Source organism: Excalfactoria chinensis, chromosome 4, assembly GCF_039878825.1.
Source record: "Excalfactoria chinensis isolate bCotChi1 chromosome 4, bCotChi1.hap2, whole genome shotgun sequence".
Lineage (NCBI taxonomy): Eukaryota > Metazoa > Chordata > Aves > Galliformes > Phasianidae > Excalfactoria > Excalfactoria chinensis.
In genome coordinates, this window is record NC_092828.1 from 49,518,340 (window position 1) to 49,539,774 (window position 21,435).

The 21,435-nt window shown below is 46.4% G+C and overlaps 1 protein-coding gene across 7 annotated transcripts in view; it reads right to left on the minus strand.

Moving 5' to 3' along the window:
- Positions 1-15,346: 15,346 nt before the first annotated feature.
- Positions 15,347-21,435, minus strand: part of IRF2 (interferon regulatory factor 2) — a 39,812-nt gene continuing 33,723 nt past the window's right edge. For all 7 annotated transcript variants that reach the window (XM_072336373.1, XM_072336372.1, XM_072336369.1 and 4 more), the window contains 2 exons: positions 17,950-17,996; positions 15,347-16,711 (listed from right to left, as the gene is read on the minus strand). In XM_072336373.1, the coding sequence (XP_072192474.1) occupies positions 16,400-16,711; positions 17,950-17,996 (359 nt within the window). In that variant the 3' untranslated portion in view covers positions 15,347-16,399. The remainder of the gene's footprint in view (positions 16,712-17,949; positions 17,997-21,435) is intronic.

The window sequence follows — 21,435 nt, forward strand, 5'->3', positions numbered from 1 at the left end:
GGGATAATGAAGGACAATAATCAGGTATCCACGCTGGACTCACCTTGAAAGTGTGACCTGGTGTTTGAGGTGGCAAGGCTAAGAAGCTGGGCCTCCATCACAAGATGCCACTAAGCAATGTTTGTTTATTATTTCACAGCAGTAAAGAGATACATTCTTCCTTCAAGAGAGTTGGAATTTGCTGATTGAGAGCTCCTAAGGGAAAACACTATCTGAGGGATGCTTGGTGCAAAGTGCCACAGCCTGAGTTCTGTTCGGAGCGGCAGAAATTCACAGGTCTCCACTCAAAAACTGCAGCAGCATGAGGCCTGAGAGGGGTTAAAGGCACAGTGAGCTGTGTAACCATGATGCCTCACAATGCCAAATTGTGTTTTGACAGACAATCCCCCTGAAGAGTGGGACCGGGGCCAAGCAGTCTCACTTGGCAGAGACAGACCCCAGCAATGCATTTCATCCCTGCCAAGCAATGTTGATTTGCTTTGATTCACATTCATTTGTAAGCACCCTGTCTGCACAAAGCCCCAGATGGCCTTGGAGACTCCAGCACAATAATATTTTGATACAAATGCTCTTACAAAAGCTATCAGAGCCTGAGCTGGGGTCCAGGGACAATAGTTTGCACAAGTTAGCAGCAATGCCATGTTTTGGAAGAAGCATGAATAAAGACAATCCCTAAGCCCAGCTTGTGCAATAGGAGATACCCCACCAATCACAACTGTGTTTGGGACAAGATCCTCAGCCACTTGGGCTGCTCAGGAAATCCTCTTGGCCAAGAGCAAGTTTCCATTTTTGGAGAACTGCCCCCAGTGCCCTTGGATGGCCTATTTCATTTTGTCCTATGACGGTAGAATTGAATTGAATTAAAAGTGTGTTCTCCAGATTCACACTGCTGGCTCATTTAGGGTCACCAGCCAGTCCACAGCACCACGTGACTTGTCCTTAGGTTCAGGAGCACATGTAAGAACAGAAACTGCTGGAAGTGAAACACTAGAGAATCTAGAGTGGGAATTCTCATCTGGAAGAAAGGTAAGAAGGCATAACAAGACGGTCATCTTGTATCCCGTTCTTCCATATAGCAGTGCTTAAACATTTTGGCCAACACAGCCTGACTTACTCGTTTGATTGCATTTTCCTTAGTTGGATAAGACAGCATAGCCACCTCCAGACAAAAACACCTTGATGGGAATAATATGGTGCTTGTGTTTCTTTGAAGAAGAGGAAGAAGTTTGTATGCACCTGAAGTCTGAAGGCCAGAACTGCTTGACCGAGGTCCTTCTTCCTTGTCTCCTCATCAAACCCAAAATGAAAGTGTCACATACATCACCAACTCCTGTGCTGACATCTGTAGAAAACCTTTTGCAGTACTTGAATCTGAGATGACAGAAGGTCTCACTTTGGCAAAAACTGCCTCCTACAGAATTTTATTACTGCTAGCTGCAAACCTCATCGTTTGGCTTCTCTTTGTAGTTGAATGGAGAAAATCAGTTTCATTGGTGTCTGCTCCTGCACTGTGCCTTCCAACAAATGCTTCTACATGAAGGGGACCATTCAACAAGGCATCTGCTGTTCCACCAGACCTTCCTGGATGATAGTTAACACAAAGATCATTAATTCTGCAATCTTTCAGTGCACAGCACTTCGATTGGGAGGAATGTGACACACAGGAAATAGGCTTCTCTTTATGTCAGTCATGTACAGGTGCATACAAAAAAAAAAAAAAAAAAAAAAAAAAAAAAAAAAAAAAAAGTCCAGTGGTGTTAAACTCACCACCCAGTAAGAAGTAGAAAGGAGTTCAAGTCAGACAAGGCTGGGAAGCCCACCCCAAGTGATGGGATCTCATTGCTGCGTTCAGCACCCATCTGCTCCCTTGACCATCGTGTGCTGGCCTGAGCGCAGGACTGGCCAGCTCTGGGAGAGGGGGTCATTGTCATGGTCTGAAATTGGTCTTCATTCCACCCCAAATATTTGAGTTTTGCTTAGATATCAACCTGGAGAATCATAGATTCATAGAATGGTTTGGGCTGGAAGGGACCTTAATCTGGGAGGCTATATATTTGGCAAGTCAGCAATGATCAGCAATGATCTACCTACTTTCCAAGAATAAAATGACATTCCACATTTGATCTCTCTGGTACCCTTCTACACTGGGTGCAAAAGAGACAGCGTTGACTTGAACTTACCATAAATACAAAGGAAACTATCCAGAACTAGCATAAATATATACGTGTGTGTGTGTATATATATTTCATATGGCATCCTTTATAGCCTGGAGGTTACACAGAGTTCAGCTACAACTTCTGACATCAGCACTTAAAAGCCATGGGAGTTTGGATCTCTGCATGCCAAAAGAAGGAAAAGGGCCATTATTCTGACAGTAGCTACTGAAGCCAGCCTGGTGGTAATCATACTTTTGTCCCCAAAGGCTGATCTCTGCCCAGCTGCCCCTGCTACCAAGCAAGTTGCTGCCCCCTGATGCCATTGCTTTTGCCACGTGCCACTTTACCACAGTCATTCTGGCTTTACATTTTTGATGGCTTCAGTCCTGGGTTCCTGTAGGCTGAAGGTGTTACTGGAAGGCAGGTTAAAGGCTTGTCTTGCAGCACAACGGGTTTCAGCATCTTATCTGATTGCCTGGCGAATCACCTTTGGAGAATTTACCCTGTCAAGAAGAGCCATCAATTTTGCAACCGGTCTGTGTTTGGAGTAGAATGATATTTGCATGGCAGCTGCTTCCCAGCTGTTTCTCTATCAGCAAGTTATGACTTTTCAGATAAGGCTGGATCTGCACCAGGATTCCTTACAGGTAAGGTCTGCCCCTGTCCAACCAGCAGTAACGTTCCTTTCTGTAAGAGGGCAAGATCTTATCTTCACATCGGGTGGATGCCCTCACTAGCTGAATACTTACAGAATCCTGGCCTATTGCTTATGACCAAGTTGTCCCCTTGAAGTTATTTTCAAACAGCAACAAGAATCTCTGTTCTAGAGCTGAAGAATTCAGTTTGTTTGCCGTCCACGTCCTGTTCATTTTCTAGATTTTCAAAACACGGAACTGATAGTGAAGAGCAACAAAGATCTACGAGCAAAAACCATGAATCACACAGCAATGAAAACTGGCAAACATGTAATGCTCCCACCTTTCTCCTCCCTGCTTCTTTCCCCTCAGTGAAAGAAGACCCTGAGATTGGCTTGTGTGTGACTCAGACACAGTAAAACCTTTTCTCTTTTATCATTCTTCTTTCAGCACAAAACAAACAGCACATGAAGGGCGAGCACCCTGACCAAGAGCCTTGCTGTTTACCCTCAATGGAAAACCATGGCAAAGCGGTGGCCATTTTGCATGAATGCAGCATTTCTGCTGCCTGGCTGATGGAAAAATAGAAGAGCATCCCGCTGCATTGATTCAGGGCCCTGTCTCCACAGAGAGGTTCATCTGGCCCTGAATTCATTTCTACCTCATTTCTCTCAAGCCCATCACCACCTCCTGTGTTTGTCCAGCCCCCTGAGCTTGCAACTCTCCTGGTTTCACACACACAGGCTGCTCCTGCTGTACCAGCCCCCTGGGGCAGCCGGGTGACAAAAAGGTTTTCTTTTTCATGTTCTAAGAGCATGCAGCACATTCTGCTTTCCCACCCAACATCGTGGCTGCAAAAACAAACCAGCCGACCCACCATCTCCAGTCATTTCCAGTTTCTGGGAATGGACACACTATAGTAACCTCCAGCAGCAGTCACCCCGTGCTTCCCCTTCCCAGTAAGGATTTATTTCCCTTGGCATGGCCAACACACCATCAATTTTCAAGGGCGAAAGTAGGTGGCAAAGTACTTAGCTCTCTCAGGGAAGTTTGGAGGCGATGGAAAACAACCCCATAATATGTGAGCACGGAGCGTGGCTGTCCAGCTGCCAGCCAAAGAAGCAATAAATCACCCCCTGAATGCCTGCCACAGGCACCAGATCACCACAGAGACGCTATTTTCCTTTCTCTGCGACTGCCCCTACTGCTAATGCACTTAGCAAGTGCAAGAAACAGTTGAAAATCAGTATCTTTTTCCAGTAATTAAGGTTAGGGGCCCATTGCTCTGCCTGTTTGGATTTTGGCTTATTTCTTCCAAGTCCTACTCAGCTGCAGGTCCCCACCTGGGCTAATTCCAGCATTGCTGGCAGGGATTCAGGACGGGCTTTCGTAGGTCTGTCTTAATCCTGCACAGCTCAAGTCTCTCTGATGCAGCCAGCCCTCAGCGAGGTCTAGTCACCATCCCACCACAGCCGCCTGCACCCAAGGGACACCAAGGAGAAGGGCTGGTGAAAGCTTTGTCCGGGGAAAGCTTTTTCCTCGTTTTGCTGAGCCCAGCGCGCTGTTAGAGGGCCAAAGAGGGACAAAGATTTCCACTCTGCCGCCGCAGGGAGGAGAGAGCCGACACCGCCGCTAGGTGTCAGCCCGAGCACGCGGTTGCTCTCCTGGGAAGGTGGAAGCGGGACCTTCGGTGCGTTTGCAGAACACCTCCGCTTCCAGCACGGCGGTTTTCAGCCCTGGGGAGAGCCGGTGTGGCCAGGTGGGAGGACGTGTTGAACGCCAGTAGCTTGACGCCATGCCCTTCCCTGCTGACTGCTGCCTGGTGGTAGTGTCGGTGTCTCCTTTCCTTTTTGCAGCCCTGCTCCAGACCTGGGTCCTGGTATTACTGGCAGTCACTATGGCCACCAGAGAGGATGCAGCACTGCAGCCTTTGGGCTGTACAGGTGCACGGGTACGTGGCTGTACAGGTGGACATCTCACTAAGGATGCTTTTCAGGCCTCTGGCACAGTGCTGGAGACCACCGCCACTTGGTACACTCCTTTAGACTGCATTGTGTCCTGCAAAACTCAATAGTTCCCCTGTCTTGGTGGCTTTATAATCTAAATAGATTTGCTTGCTTCTCAAGCCAGTACTTCTTAAACGTTAAATGCTGCTGTTTGAATCCCTTCCAGTTCCTTGCCATCTGTTCAATGCCAAAGCGAACAAAATGTTCAAGATGCAATATCTGCTGTGACACAGAAGCAAGAGCACTGTGCATCTGAAGGTTAGGGCCTCCCCGTGCACACAACAGCATCTCTCTTGGTGCCTCTTGTGAACTGCACCTTCTTCCTTACTACTTCCCTGAAAGAGTGGTCAGGCAGTGGAATGGGCTGCCTGGGGAGGTGGTGGAGTCACTGACACTGGAGGTGTTCAAGAAATGTTTGTGCTGGGGGACGTGGTGGAGTGAGAACTATTGGTGATGAGTTGGACTGAGTGATCTTGTGGGTCTTTCCATCCTTGGTGATTCTATGATTTAGCGGAGGGTTGTTACAGTTAGGGTAGTATGGTTAGGTCATGGTTGGACTCAGTGATCTTTAAGGTCTTTTCCAATCTGCGTGCTTCTATGATTCCATGATTCTTAGCCTTTTAACATACAGAAAGTACATAGGATTTCCACCGGTGAGTTTTTTGGTCTCCTCTCCCCTTCCCTTCCTTTTTCTTTACCTATTCCAAGAATCCATGGCTTGCAGCTGGGCATCCTTCGGCCCACTAAAGCAGACTGAGGCTCATTGCCTTTTGTACTATTTGTGACTTCTGCAGCATGATCATGTATTTGAACAGTGCTGCTGTGCTCTGCAGTTCCTTCACTGTAATACAGCTTCACGGCACCAGCCAAGAAGCGCCTTGCAATAAATCTGTGGCTCAAAATACCCAAGCAGACCTCTCAATAGACTCAGCTGGGATGCTCATTTGTCACAACTGGTCTTTGGCAGCAAAGGAGAGCCCAGATGGTGGCTAGCTCTCCCCACAGCAAGCAGCTCTGCTTGGTTAATCCCAAACCCCTGGCCTTCTGTTACACCTGCTTACCAGAAGTAGTCCCTGGGCTGTAGGACAGTAAATGTTTTCAGCAAAATCTGAGCACGCTGAGCTCAGCACAGGACCCAAGGATTCTTCACCTTTGCAACCCTTTCCCAGTTGCTTAGAATGGATGAAACCCACACCCTACGGTGCCTCTGCTCACCCCATGAAACATGAATCCAGCCCAGCACTGCTCAGTAGGAAGTCAAACCAGGGTCACTCCCAGATTGCTGTCAGCGTCCCATGGCATGGTTCTCTCTGCCTAACAGGATACCGAGAGCTTGGACACACACCACAGAAGCTACTTTGAACATGCTCCATTCCATAATGCAATATGCCGTTGAGTTGCATCGTGGTTACTTGTGTTGGTTCACACAGAGCCACAGCAGAACAAAGGGGTGGGAAGCGGCCTGCGTGGCCTCTCTGTCCACTTGCAGCCTTTCATCGCAGCACCTGAGTTTTGCTTTCTAAGGCACATGCTGACTTTTCAGAAAGCTTTTCAGCACAGCCAGCACCTTCTAAAGAAATGAGATGAAGTGAAGCCTGGCAGCAAGCAACACTGCCTACCTGGGCACACTGAGGGGAAAAATCCCTGCAAAGGAGAAAGATGGCTTCCTTTCTTCCTTTCTTCCTTTCTTTCTTTCCTTCTTTTTCTTTCTTTCCTTCTTTCTTTCCTTCTTTCTTTCCTTCTTTCCTTCCTTCTTTCCTTCCTTCTTTCCTTCCTTCTTTCCTTCCTTCTTTCTTTCCTTCTTTCTTTCCTTCTTTCTTTCTTTCCTTCTTTCTTTCTTTCTTTCTTTCTTTCTTTCTTTCTTTCTTTCTTTCTTTCTTTCTTTCTTTCTTTCTTTCTTTCTTTCTTTCTTTCTTTCCTTCCTTCTTTCCTTCCTTCTTTCCTTCCTTCTTTCCTTCCTTCTTTCCTTCCTTCTTTCCTTCCTTCTTTCCTTCCTTCTTTCCTTCCTTCTTTCCTTCTTTCTTTCCTTCCTTCTTTCCTTCCTTCTTTCCTTCCTTCTTTCCTTCCTTCTTTCCTTCTTTCTTTCCTTCTTTCTTTCTTTCTTTCTTTCTTTCTTTCTTTCTTTCTTTCTTTCTTTCTTTCTTTCTTTCTTTCTTTCTTTCTTTCTTTCTTTCTTTCTTTCTTTCTTTCTTTCTTTCTTTCTTTCTTTCTTTCTTTTCCTTTCTTTCTTTTCCTTTCTTCTTTTCCTTTCTTCTTTTCCTTTCTTCATTTCCTTTCTTCATTTCCTTTCTTCATTTCCTTTCTTCATTTCCTTCTCTTTCTCTTTCCTCCTTTCTTTCCTTTTTCCTTTCTTCTTTCCTTCCATTCTTCATTTCTTTCCTTTTTTCTTTTCCATCTTTCTTCCCCTTTCTTCCTCCTTGTTGGCTTGCTTTTTTCCTTGTTTCCTTTCTCTCCTTCCCACTTCTTCTTCCTGTTGCTTTTTTAATATAATTTCTATTTCTGAGCCTTAATGCAGACTCAGAAAAACAGTCAAAAAGTGCTACACCTCCTCCTACCAAAAGATACATGTGACTTGTCATGCTGACCATGGCAGATGTACAAAGCTGTACCTTCTTGTACGCAACACTTCATTAACATCCCAAAACAGAAACTGATGTGAAAGCTTTGCTGTTGGGGTATATTTCACTCCAGAGAGGGGCTGAGATTTCCCCATGCATGGAAAGGCATCAACCAAATGCTCATAGACTCTTAGCAAGTTAGCAACTGGAAATAAGGAGCTGAAACATTCCCCCCCCCTCCCCTGCCCTCAGACCACAGGATGGGAACAGCTCCCTGTAAGATTAGCATGCTCACTCTACTTCACTAAAAGCCATCCTTTTCGGTCACAATTTCACTTCTTCTCCCAGTTTTGTGATGATACGGTCCCAAAAAGCAGTTCCCGTTTCCTTTCTTCTCTGCCCCCCACTTCGGTGGGGCCTGTGCCAGGTCTCTTGGGCAAGCAGTGATGCCAAGGGCTTCAATTGCCTGAGCCTGTGACCACTTCCATCCAACCTGCAAAGAAGGGACAGAAGTACTTGTATGGATAGAGAAGGAAAGAGAAACAGCCAGTGTCACCTTCAGTTTGCTTTTCAGGAGTTAAAGGTCAACTTAGCAACTGCAGGGACAGCCTGCGTGCATGAGCACACCTATGTGTCACAGCAAAGCAGTGCTGCAGCAGCACACGAGCCTGCAAGCCCAGCTTCAGTGGGGAGCTCAGCAGCAGCTGCTTTCTGAGCAAGGAAAAGTGGGTGCTGAGCAAAGCCAAGCCCTCCTGCCACCTCCCCCACCCAACGGCACGCCTGCAAAACCAAATCCTTTCTGTGCACCTGCTTCCTCTTCGAAAGAAGGTAGTGCTCTTCAACAAAAGCCAGCCAGAAGGCTGAGGAGCCTAAAAAAAATACAAGCTCTAACGCAGGTTTGCTCGCTGCACACAATGGGCTTTTTTGTTGGTGTGGTCAGAAACGCAGATGCAGCAGGCATTTGCATGTGCTGCCTGTTTGATGATGCCTGGTGGGCTCCCCTGATTTGGGCTCCCCCAAACAAGCAGCTGTCTCCATCTAGCACCCTGACGACCTACAGACTCAATGTTCACAGGCATCAGCTGGTCCCCTGCAGGCTCTGGCCTGTTCTGTGTGCTAAGTGAGAGCAGCTGAGGACTTTCACTTGCTAAGGGTTTGCAGAGCATGTCTGAGGTTTAAGGTGTGTGCAAACCACACACATGGTTCTGGGGAATGTGAGCACAACGGCACGTTTTCACTTTCACAGCCTTCATAACTGAAGATCTCCAAGTGCTTGTTTGATCATTCAATGATCAGGGAGCTGCTGTGAGGAAGGCGAAGAGCAGCATTTTTCCACAAGATGTGTGCCTGGATGGCAAAACTCATTGCCGTGGGATGTTCTGGTGACTAGGAGCGTGAACAGGGTCAAGAAAGAATTGGAGAAACTCACACAAGCTGCATCCATAAGGACTCTTGAAACCAGTCAAGATACGACCTCCAGCTCACAAGTTCTCAACACTGTTGGTCAGTGATTGCTCAAAGGACTTCCCAAGGAAACGGTTTCCCCTAATCTTGCCCTGGGTCTGACAATCTTTTCCCAAGTGCCTGTTCACGCCATTGCAGGACACAGGATACTGGTTCGGCCAGGCCGCTGTTCTGACGCACATCCCCGTTGTGAAAGCCACCGGTCCCTGCATGGCTGTAATAATTAATCAGCTGGAAACTACCCAAAACCAAAGAACAATACCACAGCACCGAGCACATATTTACTCAGTCAGGGGAAGTAGTGAGAGAACAGGTTCTGCTCCTGGAGAAGGCTCAGGGAGACCTCATTGCAGCCTTCCAGTACTTGAAGGGAGCCTGCATGTAGGAGGGAGACAGACATTTTAGACAGCCTGATCATGACAGGACAAGAGGGAATGGCATTAAACTACAAGAGGGAAGACTGAGGTTAGATGCTATGAGGAAATTCTTTACTCAGAGGGCAGTGATGCACTGGTGCTGCTGCCCAGAGCTGTGGGTGCCCCATCCATGGAGGTGCCCAAGTCAGAAGGGCCCTGGGCAGCCTGAGCTGGTGGGGGGCACCCAGCCCACAGCAGGGGTTGCAGCTGGGGGACTTTAAGGTCCCTTCCAACCTAAGGCATTCTGTGATTCTGTGATACACCTGTACAGAAACACCCAGCAGAGTTACGTGAGGAGGCTGGGAGCACAGTGCCTGTGAAGGACTGGCCAGGATGAGGGCCAGAGCCACTCCTAACAGACAGCTCTTCACCCAGTCATCCAGAGGAGCTGATCTCTCCCAAAGGATGCTGGAAGCAAGCAGCACTCTGGATGCTTCATGGCTAGGCAGCCCATGCCCCTCATTGCATGGCACCAGTACAAACCCCCCAGCCGACACCATGCCGCTGTTGGACAGAGAGATAGACAGCACATCTGGCAGCAGGGCCAGTTTCCTGGTGAGGCACTGAGGCTGTTTTGCCACTGAGGGAAGTCAGTGCACATCCTGTTGGCTTTACCTGGAGTGACCCATTCGGGAGGTTGTTTTGGCACAGCACATGTTTACATGCATAGACAGTGAGAGGGGCAGTGGCCCTGGCCGTGGGATGGGAAGGTACTGAGCCCCAGAATCCCCCAGCAGCCCGCAACTGTGCGTGCAGGGAGATGATTTTCACTTAATTAAGGCCTTGACATACAAACACCAGCACTCTGGATGCTCCTTCAGCTAATTCTCTTCACAGCCTTTTTTTTTTCCCTTCCATCAAGGCTGCATTGCTTTACCCCAAATTAGCATTTGGTGCAGACAGTCGGAGCAGGCCAACAACATGGGGCAGCTGGTTCCAACTCGATGTCAGCGGTGTTTGCTTCTGAAGTCCTTATTCAGAGGGAAGCCTCACAGGCTTAAGTAATCTTGTATCAGCTTTACTTATGCCCGTCCCTTACATCTTCCCTACTGATTTTGCTTCATCAACCCAAACAAAGAAATGCTCACAGAATCTCTGTGTAGTACCAAGAAACTCGTGTTTCCACACAGGAGTCACTGGAGACATAGCAATGCTCTCCCCAAACCAACCACACCATGGCATCACAAGGCCTTCCAGCAAAACAGGCATTATCTCATTTTTCTCCAGCAAACTTTGGCAAAGGTGAAAGACAGCTGCAAGAAACGAGTGCCCTTCCACACAGAAGGACGAGTCATGCTACAGGCACTGAGGCACTAAGCAGGCCAGCTCAGGGTCGGTTTGGTTGATGTCCTTCCTGTGCTTGTGCTTTGGGACACCAAGATGCAAACAGCACGGTTTCCTGCCAGCTCCAGTAGTGCTGCTCTGTGGGTTTGAGGCTGGGCAGAGCAGTCGAGCGGGGAGAATGGCTCAATTTACTGCTAGAGTAAACAGATTTTAACCTCTCTGAGCTCTCTGGGGCTCGCACCAGAGAGTACTGCAGCGGTATTATTTGTGTGTCAATATTTTCTTGCCCTCAAGAGAAAGGTGCTCAGGAAAGCAGCCTGCCTGCTGCACCCAATAGGCTGCCAGCGGTGGGCTGGGTGGGTTGGGCTTTTTATTCCTTTGGGGGAAGAAAAATGTACAAATTTGCCTGAGACTAAAAATACCAATGAAAACTGAAACTTGACAGCACTGACTGCAAGAGATAGCATCTTTAAATGGGCACATGCAAAAGCCCGTGCTACAGCAAACATGCTCAGCACCCGGCCAGCTTCCTGCTGCTGTGCTCAGTCTGGTAGCAGGAATGGTGAGGTTTTAATAACGCAGCATCTTACAGCCTGGATCTGACACGTGAAAGCCTGAAAAAAACCAAACGTATAGGGGCACTAAGTTTTCAAAACCTGGCTGTATTTTAAAGGATGCAATCAACTGGTAAATCATACATCAGAGAAAGCATGGAAATGAACCCAAACCTACCAGCTATCTTCCAGAGATGTGACACTGAGGTCTGAGAGACAGTCATAATGAAATTCAATTCAAATAGACAGACCAATCACTACCTTATAAAAAGCAGAGCCGTCACTTCCTTCAGCAGCCCCAGCTGCAGCCAGGGAATCCCACAGGACAGAGGGAGGGACGGGGACAGCCAGGTGGGACACACAACTAGGAGCCACATCCACTGCCACACACTGAGCAGAAAACCAGGGCCTGGCCCTGGGCAGGCTGAGCTGACTCTGCTATCCTCATTTTGAATGGGATTTAAATACTTTTGTGCACAAGGATCTCACCATTCTCCAGGGGGAAAGCAGCAGTGGCAGCCACAGACACTTGCAAGTACCTGGGTTAACACTGTATGACTCATAAGCACACCTGGATACATTTAGGCTTGGGGCTATCATTTCATTTTTTTCATTCCATTGTTTTGGTTGAGTTTCAGAAAGGATCATCCTGCTGTAAAAAGAGTCTTCAAGCAGCTTCCCCTTGAAAACTGCAAAAAACAAGGCCAGGTGAGGGATGTTCACAATAGCTGAGGGCAAAGGCTCCTACAGTAAAAGGGGGATGAGTCCCCTTAAGCTGAATCCACAAATGCAGCAGCAGTCTCTGCTCTCTCTCTCCTTTTTCTTAAATGCCACCACTCCTCTTTCCCAGATTCAGAGCAGTCCTCCCCGTGATCGCAGTATCACATACAGGACTCCAGCCTACAGCAACATGGACAAAGTCCTTGGTTTCCTAAGGATGCAAGACTCATGGTGTCACGCTGTGTGACCATGTCACTCTGTGCCTTTCAAACGCTGCTTTGAAACAACTGGGCATTGCAGTAGAGTCTCCATCCATGGGGATGCTCAATATTTGACCTAACAATATTCCAAGCAACCTGACCTGACTCTGTAGTTAGCTCTATTTATACTGGGCAGTGGGCCAGGTGACCTCCAGAGGGCCAATCCTGAATTATTCTGCAATTACTGTCAGCTCTGAGAGAAGGAGAGGTGTTGTAGAGACAAGCTCCTACTGGCCTGAGATAGAAGACTGCTTTCACTAGGTCCGTGCTGAAGAGGTTGCTGTGTAGATTAACCTTTCACTAGAGACTAGGAAGTTCGTTAAGAGGGAGCAGATTGTACACATGCCCTTACAAACTGCAGTGTCCTCAGAGCGAACAGCAAGCATGCTGCTGCCTCCCAGCTGCAGTGGATGCGCATCACCACACAGTGAGGGATCAGTGCTGTAGCTACGTTCAGCAACTCCCATGTGTGGACATCTCTTGGAAGAGCTTCAAACACCTAAGTCCTGGCAAGAGGAAAATTTAGCAAGTATGCACGCCCTTCCCAAGCACACATCTATCTCCCATTGCGCAGCTGCTCAAGCAGGGTGGGGGCTGCTGTTTTTGGAGCTTAGCTGCCTTCCTTGCTTCTGAGAGGAACCAGAGTTGCCTGTTTATCTCCATCGACTAGTCCTACTTTTCAGATGGCTGAAGAGCAGCAAAGCCTTCTCCTTGCACGTGAGAGTTTACATTAGAAACAAACATTTATCTACCCAGAAAAATTCTGGCAGCCTTCTGGTAACGAGCTCCTTGCTTACCCAAGCTCACAGAGGAGCTTGTTGAAGCCAGACTCTCTCTCACAGCCACGCAGGACATGCTTAAAGGCAGAAGCTCAGGAATAAAAAGGGACTTCGCAAGCAGAAGCTACTGCTAAAAGGTACAAAGCCTTCGAGACACTCTGTCAGTGTCAAGGGTGAGGGGTAGGGAGCTTAAAACACAGCTAGAAATGATAGGCTACTGCAGCTTCCGGTGTGTAATGCATAGGGCACTGCCGTTGCCTGGAGGTCTGCAGAGATGTACCAGCATGCAACACAGCCAATCTGACCCGAGAGAAAGCAGGCCACCACTGGTGTAAACAGAAGTCCTGATTTTGGAAAAGCAAAAGCCCAGGGTCAGCTCTGTTTACTCTGGGAGATGTTTTCCTGTCCTCACACCACTGCATCTCTGGGCTTTCAGCTATAACTCTGGTGCTAAGCCCAGGCTGAGCCAGAGGCAGGAGAACCTCTCCATCCACAGACTAAATACTCCTGAGAGGAGAATGAGAGCACCAGCACTGAGTTTACATTACAAGATGCTTTCCAGCCCTGTGCAACTGGTATGCTTCTTTCCCTAAGCCCTGCCGCAGGCTCAGTCTCAGCCCAGGCACTGCAGCCCTTCCTTTCCCACAGGATGCCTTCCCCAGAGGAGAACTCAAACCATCAGCCCTCCATTTAGCCTGGTAGCTCCTTCCTAGCCACGGGAAAACTGCAGCTCTTGGCTTGCTGTTATATGCAGCTCTAACCCAAAGCTTAGTTTTGAACAAAGCACCCAATTCTTCCTTCCCCACAGTAAAAAAATTCTTCAGATGATGGTTCTTCCAGCCCTAAGTTTATCCTGACAGCCCCTTTCCAGCTACTCTCCACCTGCAGTTCCCAGCCCCAACCACATCCATGCCCTGGGGGTGGGACACCGGTCTTGTAAGGAGAACTTGAAGCAAAGAGGTTTGTGCAGCCTACAGAAGAGCAGCTCGGAGAGAGTTAATCACGGTCTCCCAGAGCCTAAAAGTTGGTTGTAGAGAAGATGGAGGTAAAAGGATCTCTTCAAAAGGATTCATGGCGGCAGGACAAGAGGCAATGGGCCCAAGCTGCATCAGGGGCAACTCTGGCTATAAAGAATGTTACCCTCTGTGAAAACTTCTTAGCACTGAAGATTGATAGGTGAAGAAGAATTCAGTCTCCCCTGCTAAAAAGACTCTGTTTGACATGGTTCTGGATAACCTAATCCAAGACTCTGCTTTCAACAGGTTAGACTCAATGTGCCCTACAGGCTTTTCCGCCCTAGTTCTTCTGTGATCCTGTGAAGTCACTGCCTAACAAACAGGATCTCACCATCTTAAAAGGGGCTGGGAGATGCTACAGAACAACTTCCAACCAAAGCTTTAGCCTTCTCTTCCCAGGTCACTGGTTTGGTAAGATAAAATTGCAAGTTTCATGCAGACTTGGGATGAAATTTGAAACTGCAGTATCAGATTAAGAACATAGGAACATTCTACTGGCCAGAGCCTGAGCCTATTAAATAGCCAGTTGGTACATCTTCCTTTGATACAGCCAATTTTGTGCCTATTACTGCTCATCAGACAAATATACACAACACTCCATATGTACTCAACAGTTGAGATAACCACACTTGAAGAATGCTCTGTGTGATAGCCCAAAGCTTGTAGTGCTTTACAGGATCGATGGCACAGCTTGTCTACCACCACCATGCAATTCTGCAAGCTGCTACACAACCTCTCACTAGATACAGATTGAGGGAAGATTTAGATTAGATGTCAGTGGAAAGTCTTTCACAGATGGGGTGGTGATGTGCTGGCACAGACTGCCCAGCAAGGCTGTGGATGTCCTGCCCCTGGAGGTGTTCAAGGCCAGTTTGGATGGGCCCTGCGTAGTCGGATCTGGGATTCGATCTAGCAGTTGGCAACCCTGTTAGCAGCAGGGGGACTTGGAACTAGATGGTGCTTCCTTCCAACCCAAGCCATTCTAGGATTCACCCAAACCAGAGAAATCAGAATTTGCCATCATGCAACAGATGGAGAATGTTTGCTTCGAGTATTCACTTGACTTCTGATTCATTCTACTAATAAGAAACTGCTACTGAAACAAGTCAACTGAGAGCAAACTAAACAGTTATCTACCAGGAATGGGGCGAGCTCAGCTGAGCCCACACAAGGCCGCAGATGAACACCCCCAGGTTCCCTTCCATAAGATGCCTTCCTCAAAGCTAAACCATGGAATAGCACCAGGAGAGGTTCTGCAGTTCCCAACCTGCGCACGTGAGGCCAAACTTGAGCTGGGTGCCATTAATCACTAGTTCCTCTTTCCACCTCAAGATGTCTCGAGCAGAGCACTTCCCACTCTATCAGATGAGCGCTGCAGAAACTGTAAAGGCAGCTCATGCTAATAGTTCGCTCTGAGCCTTCATATCCACCTATCAAACACCCACGCCATCTGCGGCTTCTGAAAGATTAGAAAAGAGAGACAAACAAGAGGGTTATTAAAAATTTAACTATATACCATATTTATTATCAATCCACAGGATAATCTGATTGCTACATGAGCTCATAAAAGCTATTTCACCTTTACAAAATTAAAAAAAACAAAAACAAATGTGCCACAAGGATGTAATAACTGCTGATAACCAAGGATTGAATCTTAAAATTATAAATTTGCTGTAGAAAAGATTAAAAAAAATTATATTCACTTTAGAATTTTATTTTGAATAAAATATTCCCCTGTATAAAAAATAAAAAAGCTTGCTCTGGTTAGAATTAGAGTATTCTTCTTCTTCTTTTTTTTCTTAAATCTGGGAATTTGCATAACATCTCTGTAATAGTTTCTTTTTTCCCTATTGTACCACGCGGCATTCAAGCATAGCAGATTAGAAAACAAACACGAGAAAAGCAGTCTTAAAATGTATGAAATCCACATGGGAAGTTTTAACTTTCTTTCCTTTCCACTATTCTTTAAAGACACGTTAGCAAGAATAGCCTTGGAAAAGAATACAGGTGGGGAGGGACCTTCAATGTGCCATTAAGAAGAGCAAGGTAATAAAAGGCCTTTTGTAAGTGCTTTCTTAATAAGGTGCAGAAGCAGACTGCAACGTTGCTAGTACTGCACTATGTACAATATTCACAATAGATTTTTTTTCTTTTATTTAAAAATATTCCAGCTAGTTCACATTTTCTCTTCCATTCTGAGGCTTTCAGTTCCATCACAGCCTTGACAGCAAGAAGCGCAGCAGCACCACTTCCCTTGTGGTCAGTTGGTCCTCTTATGAAACACTGAAACCTGCAAGTGGGCCAAAGTTCTTGTTCTATTTTCCTACGTAGCAACCTTGCAAGTCCACCTGGGTTCAGATGTACACACTGACGGCTGGAGTCCTGAGTTAAAAACACTCCGGCACTGGAGTCAGACACAGCAATGTTTTATATTGCCAAGGCTTTCTTTACCTTAGATTTGTCTAATGTGCGTCAAGGGTTGAACCTCTCCTAGAGAAACATAAAATACAAAACCAAACAAAACAAAGCTAAAAAACACACTGTCAAAGGCTTAGCAGCTCTTGACTCTTGACTGGGTGATGTCTGACGTCTTCTTGATGACGCTGGCCCGTGTCTCGCGGTCTGGCCGGCTGCTGCTCGTGGAGGCTGTGGACACTACTTGTGGCAGAGGGATGTCTGGGAAAGGGGGCCAAGAGCTGTTGTAAGGCAGCGGGCAGCTTTCTTCTTTGATGGTGACCTGGAGGTCAGGCTTGTTGGCTACAAAAGTAGCCATGCTGGGAAGCATATGAGAAGTGTTCCGCATTCCCAAATTGCTGAGATACTGTTTGCCTTCAATGTTTTTCTTCTGCCAATGAAGTCGTCCCTATGAAGAGGGAAGAAGAACGAAGACAGACTGCATGAGTGAATGCGCTTTGCAAACTGCTGCCAGTAGTAAGACGAAAACAGAAATATCCACAAACTGCAAAGGAGTTGCCCCATCTCTAAAAGCCTGAGTCACCAGCAGCTGGCTTTGAATGTCTTTGCTCTTTGTCAGTTCTCCCTTTATAAGTCCTGTATCTTAACCCTGGTGGCTCTCCAGCACTCAAGACATGCTGCCCATTCTTCTGATGGAAAACAGAGACCTTATACACAGTATGCCACTGACAAAATTGGACACAGGTGACCTAAACCTCAAGAGCTTCAAACTGAAGTCTCCTCCATTACTGGGGAGAGCTGGCACAGAGACTCAAAATCTCTGTCATCAGAGGTAAGGCTGCCAAAAAAATCCCTTGGTAGCATGTCCACCAATCACAGGGGTTAAGCATCCTGTCCTTTCCCCATCACACAGACTGCAGTGGCACATCCTGTCAAAGGAGGGTCCTCACTGGGTTTGGGGAGATGGGGAGCCCCCACCTCAGCCACCACTGGTGCAGTAGTTGGGGCATTTCCACACTTTTCTCTCTTCCTTGTGACATGAACTCTCACAGACAGCTTATTTTCCGCCTGCTCATGGGAGTAGGAACTTTCCTCTGGTTCAAGGTAGAGGAATAAACACTATTATAACCATGCAGAGAGAAGGTAGCTCTTGTTGTGTGCTAACTCAGTCTTGCCTGCTCAGGAAAGCTTTTGGCCTCACACACCTCAAACATTCAAGTTGTATTTCTATCACACGTGTAAGCATTTCCTCCAATTGTATGAGTTCACATGCCATTTAAGGAGAACAAAGCGAGTATGTTTTCAGCTGAGATAAAATACTCGCTACCCAGCAACGTCAATGCAGCGTACACAAGCACACACGCGCATGACAAAGTTTGATAGTTTGCTCCATATTAACAAATTAGCTGGCACTGCTGATGGCTCTACAGAGTATCTTCTCATGAAAATCAACCTCCTTGTAGCTTCGACAGATGAGGAAAAATGAACTTGCAGAGATATCTGTTCTGCTTGAAAATCACCCCAACATTTGTCTCCCCAGAAGCTTCCTACTTTTTCTTTCTCCCTCAGCTATTAAACATGAATGCTCCACTAGCAGACAGCTGCAAATCAAGAAGTGGAAAGAATACCACAGGACACTACTTGGGAATTTTGCTCCAAAGCATTAAAAATCCAGTAAACACTTACCTCTGCATTTTCTTCATCGCTTGGAACGCTGTCGGTCGTTTCACTTTCTGTCAAGTAAAACAGAGGCAAAAATGAAACCTGAGTAATTTTATCTACAGTAGCAAAATCCAGCTCAAGAGGCATGATTCACTTCAAGCAAGTACAAGCAAACAGAGTCAAGCCAAACAATCAGAAAAGAACAGTAAACTATGTATCCCCTGTAAAGCAATCTAAGGGTCAGACAACACAGCACCATTGAACTATGGAGTAAATTCATGCGGTTATCATGGTTAATCTGGATACACTCTGAAATAGATTGCAGCAGAGGTGGAAGAAGCAGGCCAGTGTTACTGCTCACGCTTCTGGGCAGAGAGAGACTACTGCCCATGGGGAATGCCCCCTCTTCCCCTTCCCTGCTCTTGCTAGCTTGAGGCCAGTTATGAACAAAGTCCTCTGCAAATCCTTATTTTTATGTCCCTGCAAAACCATCAACACCACCACCCTGGAGGAGATAAGTGTGGTATGTTTCATGAACTGTTATCTCAGTTTGCCACCTCAAGACTTCGTTATCAGTTCTTGCACTTTATGACTGCTGTTACACTTTGCTCTTATGTCAGTATTGCCCTGCCCCCATTCTACTCCTTCTGAAATAAGTAAGCAGGCAGCTCAGCTGCTAAACACCATTAACTTCCATAGCTGGCACCTTGCCTACTCCAGAGACCCAGCCATAACATGCAGCAAGGCAGAGGATCTAGCTGTGAAGCGCTATGAAGTTAACACTCTGCAGGGCTCCTCATTCACTGGCGCAGGTATAGAGAGATGTGACAACTTGATAAAGTTGGCTAATTAAACTAGACTGGGAGGAAGGGAAAGGGGAAGGAGAGGCAGAAAGTAATCTGTACAAAAGGAGAAATGACCCTAGAGACAGTCAATAGGAGGAATCCACACAAGAGACAAGAAACAGATATTCCTTGACATGAAGAAGCATGTGGCAACAGAAAATAGTGATGTAGATGAAAAGGAATCCATCCTTGATGTTTATACATAACAAAATGCTGAGCAAGAGAGAGCACTATAGTTAGGAAAAGCCATGGAAGCTAGCCACTCCAGTATGGAAAGTTAGAGAGGTCATTTGAATCAAGAAGGTTATTTGAATCAGTGTCAAACAAGATGAGGTTGACAAGAACAGCCTTGGTACTAAAAAAAATGGATTTCATAGACGTCAATGGAAATATGAGGAAACTCATAAAGGCCAGAAATATCATTTGCCTGTGTAACCTCAGAAAGGAACTAGAGGTGTTTTTGAAATAAAACAGATTTATGTAGGACAGCTGATACCTACGGCTACTTTTTTTGTTGTTATTTCAGAAGAGCTAAACTGAGTGCTCCTGTGCAGCTGTTATGGTCATCCTCTTTCCTGCCACTTAGTGGAAGCACCTGACAGAGAAGGCAACTGTACTCAGCAGAGTCACAAGGGCAGGTTTAGGACTCCATATCTATATGGTTTTGTGTATAACAAGATAAAGCTAGAAACATCATGAGAATGACCTATAAATGTCAGGGTTCTGAAAAACCCTGTGGTGAAAAAAGTGACATATTTTCTTATGTTCAGTTGGACCAAGTTCTATTGCTTCAATTTCTGCCTTTTACTTCTCGTTATGCACCACCATGAAATAGCCTTGCTCTACCTTCTCAGTAACACTGCTGTCGATGTGGACAGCCTGCCACGAGGTTACCAAAACCATCTCTTCACCAGACCGAACAAGCCCTGTCCCTCAGCATCTCCTCACAGAGGATGAGTGCTTCAACCCCTCATCATCCTGGCAGCTTTTTCCTGCATTTGCTCCTGTTTGTTTGTGTCTTTCTTTGACTAGGGACTCCAAAACTGGACCCAATACACTGGAAGCAGTGTGACTGAGCACTGAGTAGAGGGAGATGATCACTTGCCTAGATCTACTAGCCATGCTCTTGAAGGCTGTGGCTTTCTCTGCAGCCTGGATGTTGTGCTGGCTCATGTCCAGCTCACTACCACCCTGCTTTCTGCAGAGCTGCTCCCAATCCCATTCGCCCCAGACCGGATCACTGCAAAGGGCTCTTTCTTCCCAGACACGGGGCTTTGCATCTGTCCTTGCTGAACTGGTTGGAACTGGTGATCTCAAAGGTCTTTTCCAACCTAGACCATTTTATGATTTTGTTGACCTCGTAAGGTTCCTGTTGACCCACTCCTGCAGCTTCTCTATGTCTTTCCAGATGACGGTCGTGCCCTCAGGCATATTGATGGTGTTCTCTATATGCCCTGTCTACTATAAATTTTGCAAGCATGCACTCCACCACCTTTTCTGCTCACTGATGAAGATATTAAAATGGACTTGTCCCAGGACAGATTCTAGCAGCACACCACATCTTACTGGCTCCCCAGCTAAGGTAACCAGGATCTTCATCCTGTCTCAGGATGCATTCAAAGACATGTTGGTGGCATGAAATCATCTCCTGTGCTATCTTAGTAAAGGTTTAGTAGGTCCTGATACAAGTTAGGAAAGCTGAAATCCACAAGGATACTAAGACAACATAAGGGGATAGCAGAAGTTCTTCAGTCATTCTTCATTTATGTAGATTTCCCACATTGACTTTTGGAAAGGTAACTCAGGACTTGCTCATGTCAGGGCGATTCTCCTGTCACCAGATCATCTCTCTCTATTGTCACAGCCCAAGCAATTACAATGACTTTCAGACCTAGATGGCGACTTCTGTCTGCATTCCAAGAGCTTAGACCCTTTAGCCGAGGTCAAAAAAAAGCACCATTGTTGCTTTTACACAGCCAGGAACAGTTTTGCAAGAAGCATTTGGAACAAGGACAAATGTTTCAAAGGCCCTGTCTCCCACCGCTAGTAAATTAAAGCACCCCTCCTTATGCTTTGCAAAGCCTTTTTAAATGCTCTGACCATTACAGACTAAACACACAGAGAAGCATGACCGTATATCAACGTTTGAGACTAACATTGGAGGCTATTCAACAGAACATCATAATATTCACCCAGACCCAAAGATAAAAATTCCTACATACATATTTTATAAAAATGCATCTGGAAGTAATTCAGCATAATGAGTCAAAGGCAAAACCGTGTATAAAATAATAAATTGCAGTGGGAACAATCAATACTCGAGTTTGCCTAAAAAGATGACATTTCTGTTTTTGGCTCCGTCTCCTGAAGCTTGCAAGTTATCAACACATTAAAAAAGGAAGGACGGGTTGGATACGAAACTTTTTCTACTTTTAAACACAGTTTTGCCCTGCTTTCTATAGAAATAAGGCTTGTATGATTGCAGGAACTCTATGGTATGCCTATGTGTACATTTGTGTTTGTTCTCCCCTAACAGCTTCTGAACAGCTTGTCAGCCTTGGATAAGGGATAAATAAGGGCCAAGACTCTTAACTTCCTACCAGTTTTATGAAAATAACGGGTCAGATAACAACAAGAAACCATTAGCACCCTGACTCAAGGGGAA